Below are 11,842 nucleotides of genomic sequence, written 5' to 3'. Positions count from 1 at the left end.
CCCGTGGCCGCATTTGCAGCTACTCCGCATAAAAACGGAATTTTCCACCATCCGCAACCTGTGGACGCGCCCGGTAGCTTTCAGCTAAGCCTCCAGTGATAATGATGGACACCACGTTATCAAATATTAATGTTCGTAAAATTTTGGGTAATTTGCAATAATGTTGTCATTTGCGAACCGCAGTTATTGCAGTTTGACCATATTTGGTCGAAATGTGATACGGATTGTTTAATAAGATAGGATAGTGCGGTTTTCAGACCCACTTTGAACCTATGGGGCAGGTACAACTCGACTTTTGCCTTTCCTTACTGGTTAGTATTTAGAATGCACAACAAGCCGATTACAGGCTTAGGTGTATGTCCATAGTAGCATGGGGGGATTAATATCCGTACTCCCTTTCCAACCTAACCCAAGTCGATATTTTACAATTTATTTTCCTTTATTTAATTTTATTATTCGTTTCAGATATACAGTTGTGATTTTGTGATTTTAAGCCACTGTCTTCAATATAATGGCATCTTTGGGCATCATTACAACGGAATCCGCATAGGTCATGGCTCTGCAAGATAGAATATTTAAAATTATTTTTTTAGCCCTGAGAGATTCAAATGTTGACGCACCCTGTATATTTAGGACTACGATCTGTGACCACAACGTATTCCAATTGATGAGTGAGACCACTAAAAGCAGCATTCAAATTTACTACCTCAACATTATCGTTGAGATTGAGAAGAACCAAATAGGTTGGCTGACCTCCAAGATATCTATTGAAAATAAATTGAGTGACATATAGTAAAAATCGAAATAGAATTAAAGGGAAGATTTTCAATCGAGTCAGCAAGTGGTTTTAAGCCGATCAAAGTAGGAAAAAAGGTTCATTTTGTATACTAAATTTTGCCTTACCTCTTAATAGCCAAAACATTTTCATTCAATGCCTTTGTTTCAGTCTGACCCCTTTGGAAAGCAGGCTCGTCTCTTAAATTCCGCACCTGTTTGTAGACATTCAAATGGCTGCGTGTTATACCTCTCTCCCTCTTGACATTGACCATTTTGTAATTATCGGAAACGGGTAGCCAGGTGGATGTACCATCGGTGAATCCAGCAAATTTATCATCATTCCATTGGAATGGAGTGCGAACAGGATCACGGGTTAGGCGTTCATATTCTTGGGGATTCGATTGGCAGGCTTGAGGATCGATGGTGTCTTCCCAGCTGATCCAGACATCAGTCATGCCGATTTCGTCACCATTATAGGTAATGCTGCACCCAGGCAAGGTAAGCAACAGCATGTTGATGATATCAATGCGATCCTCTCCCAAGCGGGAGGAGAAACGACTTTTATCATGATTTCCCATCTAGAATTGGTAACTTTATGAGAAAATTTTAACATAGAAATTTCATATTCTCAAAACTAACCACCCAATTAGCGGCCTCTCCCTCTGGCATGTGACTCAGCCAATTATTGATAAACTCATCATATTGATAGGCATTGGAATCCTTCTGTATATTGCTGATCAACTCAAAGTTGAAGGGAATTTGGGCCCCCTTATGGGTGGCATTGCCATAATATTCCATAAGCACCTCCAATGGGGCATAGGCCTCGGTCATAATAATGCGTTCCTCACCACCCAATTCAGCATCCATTTCTTCCAACACCTCACGGAGTTGATAGACCATATCAATGGTTTCAGGTTGATTGGTGGTATATACGTGGTCATAGTACATATAATCCTCAGGATCATTTACACTGGGATTACGAGGTTCATCCGGATAATTTCCTTGAGCATCAGGTTGTATCTCAAAGGTATGGGGAACAGCATCAACACGGAAGCCAGCAGCACCACGACGCAACCAAAAGCGGAAAACATCCTGAAAAGGGGAAATTTGAAACAAGTTAAAACGTGGGGAGATTTGAAACAGGGGCAAATCATGGGAAACCACGGACTCTGTTAAAAATTAGCACAAAAAAAAAAGAAATAGGTGTAGGGCATTATTTTACCCTACGTATCAAATTTTTTCCCAACCAGGCAAAATTAAGGATTCTAGAAATTGAACAAGGATAATTAAGAGATCTGTTATATGGAAGCTTTATCAGGTCAAAATCAGAATTGGACCGTAATTGGCACTGTCTGAAAGTCGTTATATTACTTGAAAAATTTTAGCAAAAAAAAAAAAAAACTTTGGTTTTTAGGTGCTCAAGATCAAGATCATAAATTGCGGCTTTTAGGGGCCCAAGGAGTCAGATCGGGAGATCGGCTTATATGGGAGCAATATCATGTTATAGACCGATTTAGATCGTACTTGACACAGTTGTTGAAAGTCATAACGAGCAAAATTTCAGCCAAATCGGACGAGAAGTGCGGCTTCCAGGGGCTCAAGAAGTAAAATGGGGAGATCGCTTTATATGGGAGCTATATCAGGTTATAGACCGATTTGGACCGTACCTAGCACAGTTTTTGGAAATCATAACAGTCATTACATGCAAAATTTTAGCCAAATCGGAAAAAAATTGCGGCTTCCAGGGGCTTAAAAATTCAAATCGGGAGACCGGTTTATATGGGAGCTGTATCTAAATCTGAACCGATATGGTCCATTTGCAATCCCTGACGACCTACATCAATATTATGTACCTGTGCAAAATTTCAAACGGCTGGCTTTACGCGTTCGAACGCTATCGTGATTTCGACAGGCGAACGGAGGTCGGTCGGACGCACGGATGGGCATGGCTAGATCGACTCAGAACGTCGAGACGAGCCGCTTGAACGTCGGTTCACGGTTATGGACCGATTTGAACCATACTTGGTACAGTTGTTGGATATCATTACAAAACACGTCCTGCAAAAGTTCATTCCAATCGGATAAGAATTGCGCCCTCTAGAGGCTCAAGAAGTCAAGACCCAAGATCGGTTTATATGGCAGCTATATCTAAACATGAACCGATTTAAACCATACTTAGCGCAGTTGTTGAAAGTGATACCAAAACACCGCGTGCAAAATTTCAGTCAAATCGGATAAGAATTGCGCCCTCTAGAGGCTCAAGAAGTCAAGACCCAAGATCGGTTTATATGGCAGCTATATCAAAACATGAACCGATTTGACCCATTTACAATCCCAACCGACCTACGCTAATAAAAATATTTGTGCAAAATTTCAAGCGGCTAGCTTTACTCCTTCGAAAGACGGACGGAAAGACAGACGGATGGACATGGCTAGATTGACTGAAAATGATATGACGATGAAGAATATATATTCTTTATGGGGTCTCAGACGCATATTTCGAGGTGTTACAAACAGAATGACGAAATTAGTATACCCCTATCCTACGGTGGAGGGTATAAAAAAACTCAGTAAAAGCTGGCAGCAACTGACAAGTGGCTTAGAACACCCGTACGATCACTTAGAAATCTACTATATTAGATTATCAAAAGTTTTATAAAGTAACAACCCCCCGTACCCATTAGACTTCAGCTTACCTTCATTGCCTCCATGACCTTGGGATTGCGATAATTCAAATCCGGTTGTTTGGCCAGGAACTGATGCAGATAATATTCCTGGCGGCCCTCATGCCAGGTCCACATGCTGCCACGGAAAACACTTATCCAATTTGTTGGTGGTTGGCGTACACCATTCACAATCTTGCCCGGATGCCAAACATAGAAGTCCTTATATTCGGGATCTTTGGCCGCCGATTTAATGAACCATTCACATTCGTCACTTGTATGATTGGGGACAAAATCCAAAATAATCTTTATACCAATTGCCTTGGCTTTCGCAATTAATGCTTCAAAGTCTTCCATGGTGCCGAATGTGGGATCGATTTCGGTAAGATTGGCCACATCATAGCCAAAGTCTGCCATGGGAGAGGTGAAAATGGGCGACAACCAAGTGGCGGTTACGCCAATCTCTTTCAAATAGGGCAATTGGTGGGTAATACCTGTAAATCGAAAGAAAAACAATAATCACCTTGGGAAAACAATAAATAATCGAGTATTTGGCACTTACCCTTTAAATCTCCTACACCATCTCCATCGCTGTCTTTAAAGGATCTCGGATAGATTTGATAGAAGGAAGCCGTTTGCCACCATTTCAATTCGGCCGCTAGGATGGTTGAAACCCCCACAAGGCCTATGAAAATACCAAAAAACACCGTTAGCACCCTCATTTGGTGAGTGTCTTGTGCACTGTAACACGTTTGTATGACAATTGTATCGATTTTCATTAATACCTTTCGATTTATAATCTAAAAACACCTTAGATAAGCTATGTGTTTTCAGTTGATAGCAGCAACTTGGAAGCACACACACTTTTGGGACGATAATGATCTAAATGAAAGAAGTCACCAAGAATTTATTGGGGTATTATGGAAATTATTTATACATATTATTATTGTTCCAATGGACTTGATTTGGCAATAGTTAATTTTTCCATTTATCGTCTGAAATGCAGTGGAAAATGAATGATACGATTCAAATTTTATTTCATTTTAATTAATTCCTCTTCACTTTTATTACTATCGAGATTTCAATCACGTGTCTTTTGAGTGATCAGAGTGAGTCATAAACAAAATGGTGCAGTTGCTACACGTAGAAAAATTAAATGCTTGAAATGTATTTACGACAAACAAAACACTTTTATTACAAAGTTGTGTATTAATGGTAACTGTTTAACGTTTCGCTCCAACATATCAAAAGTTAGCCAGTAATGTTGAAGTAACTTTGTAAAAGCTTGTAAAACCTTTAGCAACTTGGCCTACGGTAAAGGAATCTTTCTTTCATTGCAAAATCAAAAATTCTTTTATGGCACAAGCGTTTCGATAATCGCAAACGATTATCCGTTTACCAGACCAATTATTATGGAGGCCACCGTGGCGCAGAGGTGGCCGTGGTGCCCGCCTATGTCGCCGAACGCCTCGTATCAAATCCCGGCGTGAACATCAGAACAATTTTCTGAAGTGATTATCCCCTTACTAATGCTGACTACAGTTGTGAGGTATCCTGTCATGTTAAAACTTCTCTACAAGGTTCGGACTCTGAATAATCAAGTAAAAAGGACGTTAAGTTCGGTCGTGCCGAACTTTGGATACCCACCACCTCGGGTATATATGTAAACCAACCTCAAAGTTTTAGCTCAATATCTCTATTTTTAAAGACTGTAGCGTGATTTCAACAGACAGACGGACGGACATGGCCAGATCGTCTTAGATTTTTACGCTGATCAAGAATATATATACTTTATAGGGTCGGAAATGGATATTTTGATGTGTTGCAAACGGAATGACAAGATGAATATACGCTCATCCTTCGGGGTTGGGTATAAAAAGGTGGCCCCTTATCTCTGATCCTAAACATTAATTGGACTGAAACTCATTGATATGAGCGAAGTATGGAATGTTAATAGGAAGCTTAGTAGTAGTAGACCAATAATTATACTCTTGTATCTCTCCTTCTACAGAAAGATAAGAAAAAAGACAGGGAGCGTATTTGATGCTAAAGACCAAAGATGAAAATGTGAATGTATGTGCGATACACTCTCTTAAAGCATTCCACCACCATAGGATGGGGGTATACTAATTTATTCATTCCGTTTGTAAAACCTCAAAATATTGATCTAGGACCATAAGGTATATTTTTATACCTTCCACCATAGAATGGGGGTATACTAATTTCGTCATTCTGTTTGTAACACCTCAAAATATGCGTCTGAGACCCCATAAGGTATATATATTCATGATCGTCATTTTATTTTAGCCATGTCCGTCCGTTCGATCTAGCCATGTCCGTCCTTCCGTCCGTACGTCCGTCCTTCCGTCCGTCCTTCCGTCCGTCCTTCCGTCCGTCCTTCCGTCTGTCCGTCCGTACGTCCGTTCATCCGTCCGTCCGTTCGTCGGTCCGTCCGTCCGTCTGTCTGTCGAAAGCACGCTAATTTTCGAAGGAGTAAATTGAAATCTTGCACACATACTTTATATTAGTGTAGGTCGGTTGGGATTGTAAATGGGCCACATCGGTCCATGTTTTGATATAGCTGCCATATAAACCGATCTTGGGTCCTGAATTCTTGAGCCTCTAGAGGGCGCAATTCTCGTCAGTTTTGACTGAAATTTTGCACGTAGTGTTTTGGTACAACTTCCAACAACTGCGCTAAGTATGGTTCAAATCGATCCATGTTTTGATATAGGAGCCATATAAACCGCTCTTGGGTCTTGACTTCTTGAGCCCTTAAAGGCCGCAATTCTCGTCCGGTTTGACTGAAATTTTGCATAGGGAGTTTTATTATGAATTCTAATAACTGTGCTAGGTATTGATCGCCTCGACATCCTGCGTCGATCTAGCCATGTCCATCCGTCCGTCCGTCCGTCTGTCGAAATCACGATAATGGTCGAATGCGTAAAGCTAGCCGCTTAGAAGTTTGCACAGTCACTTAAAATCGATGTAGGTCTTTGGGGATTGCAAATGGGCCATATCGGTTCCGATTTGGATATAGCTCCCATATAAACCGATCTCCCGATTTGACTTCTTAAGCCACTGGAAGACGCAATTTTCATCCGATTTGTGCCGAAATTTAGCACATGGTGTTCTGTTAACAACTGTGGTGTTCTTTCAACAACTGTGCCAAGTACCGTCCTCATCGGTCAAGAACCTGATATAGCTCCCATATAAACCGATCTCTCGATTATCCTTGGTCGGTTCCTAGAAGCTTTAGTTTTGCTAGTTTGTCAGAAATTTGGTATGTAGAATAAAATTATGCCCTTCAACTAAATTTAGTTTGCATATACATTTTTGCAGAATTAATGGTGGTGATTCAGGCCTGCCGTACTTAGAACGCTTTTACTTGTTACGTTTTTTGTTTATTATACCCTTCACCATAGGATAGGGGGTATTCTTATTTCGTCATTCCGTTTGTAACACCTTGAAATATGCGTCTAAGACCCCATGAAGTATATATATTTTTGGCCGTCATAAAAACTTAAGTGCCCCTAGCCATTCCCGTATGTCTGTCCGTCCCTCCGTCTGTCGAAAAGACACGCGAAGTTTCGAAGAGGTAAAGCTAGTCGCTTGAAATTTTGCACATATACTTCTTATTAGTGAAGGTCGGTTGGGATTGTAGGCCAAATCGGTTCATGTTTTGATGTAAATTGCAAATTTTACCCATAAACATTATATTAAGGAGCAGAGGCAAACTTCTGACATATCAATGAGTGCAGTCCGTTTCAAGTTTAAGCTCGACGACGTGCCGCAGTGCGACACCACTTTGGAGAGAAATTTTACGTGGCATAGTACCTCACAAATCTTGCCAGCATTAGGAGGGGAAAACACAGCTGAAAATTTTTTTCTGATGGTCTCGTCAGGATTCGGTGGCCTCCAATGTTTTGATATAACTGCCATATAAACCGGTCTGTGGGTGAAATTTGGCATCATGTTGTTCGCTATGACTTCCAACTTTGTTAAGTATGGTTCCAATCGGTCCATAACCTGATATAGCTATCATATAGACGGATCTGGGGTCTTGACTTCTTGAGCCGCTAAAGGGCGCAATTCCTATGAGATTTATCTGCAATTTTGCATGACGTGTTTCGTTATGACTTAAAACAAATGTGTTAAGTATGGTCCGAATCGGCAATAAACTGACATAGCTGCCATATTTCGAATCGGCCATCTCGACTTCTTGAGCCACTAGACGTCGCAATTTCTATCCGATTTGGCTGAAATTTGGCATGAGACGTTTTCTTGAGATTTCCAACAACTGTGCTAAGTATGGTTGAAATCGGTTCATAACCTGATATAGCTTTTTTGAAATCATGCTTTAATAAGCAGAATTGTCGATTTTGGAGTGAAGATCAGCCAGAAGCATTGCAAGAGCTACCAATGCATCCAGAAAAAGCACAGTTTGGTGCGATTTATGGGCTAGGGGCATCATTGGACCGTACTTCTTCAAAGATGATGCGCTGTCGTGAGATGATATCCAACTTTTTTTGGCCAAAATGCAAGAGCTTGACTTGCATGACATGTGATTTCAACAAGACGGTGCCACATGCCACACACCACGCGTTACAATGGACTTATTGAGAGGCGAGTTTGGTGAACATTTAATTTCACGTTCGCGACTGGTCAATTAAATAATCACCCTTTACATTCGTTTTTTTCTTAGAATCTTTTTAATTTTAAAAATGTATCTCTATCGGTTTTCAAATGGCATATCTTTTTATAGTTTTTTTTTTTCGTTCCTATCCCACTGTGCGTGTGGTCACTTGTCAACGTTATGCTTGATTTTTTTTATGGGTGTACCGTCCACCGTTATAAGGTGTCCCCAAAAAATTAGGCGTAACCCCAATTTGGGCTACCCTTTAGATTATTTAATCAACTTGGCCATAAATTTATAACAAATCCGTTTTGATTTGTTTCTCGAAGGTTTCTTTGACATTTTCTAGGAAAAAGTCGAATTTTAGCAAATGAAATTACGTTTAACGATTGAAGTTGAGGCTACGGTGTTTCAAGCAGCCCATTATAAATGCTAGCCTTTTTACCATAACAAATATATTTTCAGTTTCTTCTCAAATTAAAAACGTAGTGGCTGTATACATATGTCGGCGCCTGGAAGCGTTGTCAACATTTTACAGGATAAATAAACCGTTAATTTCCAGTGCAATAAACCGAAAAACATAATAGTACAGATGGTTAAAATGAAACCTGATCCCAAAATATTTCCAAGATGGCAATAAGTCATTTTCAAGCATTTTCAGGCGAAGCGAGAAATAATGTGATCTCCTTAGTCGTTATTGATTCTGCGTCTGTTCTCCAGTGTTGCAACGAATAAAAATCCCAGGAGTACGTAAAAAATACACTCCTAGGCCCTAATAGCTGCAATGGAGGAACTTTCAACCACTATTAGTCATTATAAATAAGAAAACAATTAAGTTCACTGTCGACAAATCCAGATCATTCCTCAAGAAGGAGCTGGAGGTCAACATCCTTTAAGGTATATCAGAGTGATGACAAAATGAATAGGTAAAGTAAAAGCGTACTAAGTTCGGCCGGGCCGAATCTTATAAACCCTCCACCATGGATCGCTTTTGTAAAGTCCTTTGGCTGATATCTCTTTATAGACAAACAAAGGATAATGTATAAGAGTTTCTATGCCATTTCAGCTATACCAAGTTATGAACCGATTGGCCGTTGGAAACCAAAGTGGATTTCATTGTGCAAAATTTCAGCCAAATCGGATAAGAATTGCGAAATATAGAGGCTCAAAAATATATGATTTTGAGATCCCATATGGGAGCTTTATCAGGATATGAACCAATTCAGGTCATAATTAAAAGGTATGTTAAAGGTCATACAAGAAGTCGTTGTGTAAAATTTTAGCCAAACCGGATTAGAATTGCTCCCTCTAGAGCCTTACATGGCCTGACATGGGATTATATGGAAGCTATATTAGGTTATGAACCGATTTGAATCATACTTGGCGCATTTGTTAAAAGTTAGAACAACACACTTTATGCAATATTTCTACCAAATCGGATAATACTTGGGCGCTCTAGCGGCTCAAGGAGTCAAGATCCGGAAAAGGTTTATATGGGAGCTATATCAGGTTATGATCAAACCAAAATACCCCGTGCAAAATTTCAGTCAAATCGGATAAAAACTGCGCCCTCTAGCGGCTCAAGAAGTCATGATCCGAAATCGGATTACATAAAGATATAACCGGTTTTGAACCGATTGAAGCCATGCTTGGCACTGTAGTTGATGGTCAAACCGAAATACTGCATGCAAAATTTTAGCCAAATCGGGTAATAATTTCGCTATCTAGCGGCTCAAGAAGTCAAGATCCGAAATCGGATTACATGGAGATAGGCTATGAACAGGCTATGAACCGATTGAAGCCATACTAGGCACTGTAGTTGATGGCCAAACCGAAGTACTGCAAGCAAAATTTCAGCCAAATCGGATAATATTTGCGCCCTCTAGCGGCTCAGGAAGTCAAGATCCGAAATCGGATTGTATGGGAGATATAACAGGTTATGAACCGATTGAACCAAACTTGGCACTGTAGTTGATGGTCAAACCGAAATACTGCAAGCAAAATTTCAGCCAAATCGGATAATAATTGCGCCCTCTAGCGGCTCAAGGAGACAAGATCCCTTATCGGTTTATATGGCAGCTATACCAAAACATGTACCGATTTGGCCCAGTGCCAACCGACTTGCGCTAATAAGAAGATCTTAGCTTTACTCCTTCGAAAGTAAGCGTGCTTTCGACAAACAGACGGATGGACATACGGACGGACAGACGAACGGACATACGGACGGACAGACGGACGGACGGACAAACGAACGGACATACGGGCGGACAGACGGACGGACAGACGGACGGACAGACGGACGGACAGACGGACGGACAGACGGACGGACAGACGGACGGACAGACGGACGGACAGACGGACGGACGGACAGACAGACAGACAGACGGACGGACAGACGGGCGGACGGACGGACAGACGAACGGACAAACGGACGGACAGACGGACGAACAGACAGACGGACGGACGGACAGACGAACTCACGGACACACAGACAGACGGACGACAGACGGACGGACGGACAGACAGACTGACGGACGGATGGACGGACGGACGGAATGACGAAATTAGTATGGTGGAGGGTTTAAAAACGCATTAAGTTTGGCCGGGGGAACTTTGATCTTAAGTTAGGTTAGAGATAAGTCTATATGAGGGCTATATCCAAATATTGTAAGGGAAATGCTCACGGACAGACAGACGGACGAACAGACGGGCGGACGGACGGACAGACGAACGGACAAACGGACGGACAGACGGACGAACAGACAGACGGACGGACGGACAGACGAACTCACGGACACACAGACAGACGGACGACAGACGGACGACAGACGGACGGACGGACAGACAGACTGACGGACGGATGGACGGACGGACGGAATGACGAAATTAGTATGGTGGAGGGTTTAAAAACGCATTAAGTTTGGCCGGGGGAACTTTGATCTTAAGTTAGGTTAGAGATAAGTCTATATGAGGGCTATATCCAAATATTGTAAGGGAAATGCTCAGGCAGATCGGGTTATGCCTTAAATCGGCTCAAAAATCAATGCGGGAGTCCCGTTTACTTGCGACTTCAGGTTATGGTTTAAGCTCAGTGATAAGGGGCCTCCTTTTTATAGCCAATTCCGAACGCAGTATGACATCCCTTTGGAGAGAAGTGTTTACGCGACACAGTACCTCACAAATATTGCCAGAATTAGTAGAGGAAAACCACCGCTGAAAAAAAATTTTTTAGATGGTCTCGCCAGGATTTGCACCCTTGTGTTGAGCGTCATAGGCGGACATGCTGACCTCTGTGCTACGGTGACCATCAGTCGGAGTGACTTCACGTAGTTTCAGATAATTCGGTTAGAATTGTGCCATCTAGGGGCTCAAAAAACCCAACCTTGAGATGGATTTTTATCTCAACATTGACCTAGTGGTCCCATTTTTAATCCTTGCTGACTTACAACAATAATGTGAATTTTGACAGACAGATGGACGAACTGATCTTGAATTCGGTTTGATTGGCAGACTTTCGACTAAAGCTGGCTATGAAAATTTCCCAAAAATAAATCTCGTTATGATTATGTTTGCTGGGTTTTTCTTTGCTTCTACCCAACATATTCGCTTACTCTTACCCTAGCCATAAAGATATGCAGTTTTTTATTGGCTTCCATCAGTGAAGAATTTAATTTCCGTTATCGCTACGACACTTTTAATCGCCAAATAAAGATTACCAATCTATCTAACCAATATCAGTCCAAATAAAAGGCAGACGTCAAAGAGC

The 11,842-nt window shown here is 41.4% G+C and overlaps 1 protein-coding gene across 1 annotated transcript; it reads right to left on the bottom strand.

Moving 5' to 3' along the window:
- Positions 1-435: 435 nt before the first annotated feature.
- On the bottom strand, positions 436-4,243 carry LOC106089592 (maltase A3). Its single transcript, XM_013255482.2, has 6 exons — positions 4,003-4,243; positions 3,474-3,934; positions 1,417-1,869; positions 904-1,355; positions 621-764; positions 436-559 (listed from the first exon to the last, which is right to left on the bottom strand). Exons 1-6 carry the CDS (start codon positions 4,217-4,219, stop codon positions 490-492), a joined length of 1,797 nt encoding a protein of 598 aa, XP_013110936.2. The 5' UTR covers positions 4,220-4,243; the 3' UTR covers positions 436-489.
- Between the last annotated feature and the right edge of the window lie 7,599 nt (positions 4,244-11,842).

This window comes from Stomoxys calcitrans, chromosome 5, assembly GCF_963082655.1.
Source record: "Stomoxys calcitrans chromosome 5, idStoCalc2.1, whole genome shotgun sequence".
NCBI lineage: Eukaryota > Metazoa > Arthropoda > Insecta > Diptera > Muscidae > Stomoxys > Stomoxys calcitrans.
This window is presented reverse-complemented; position numbering and strand designations above follow the sequence as displayed.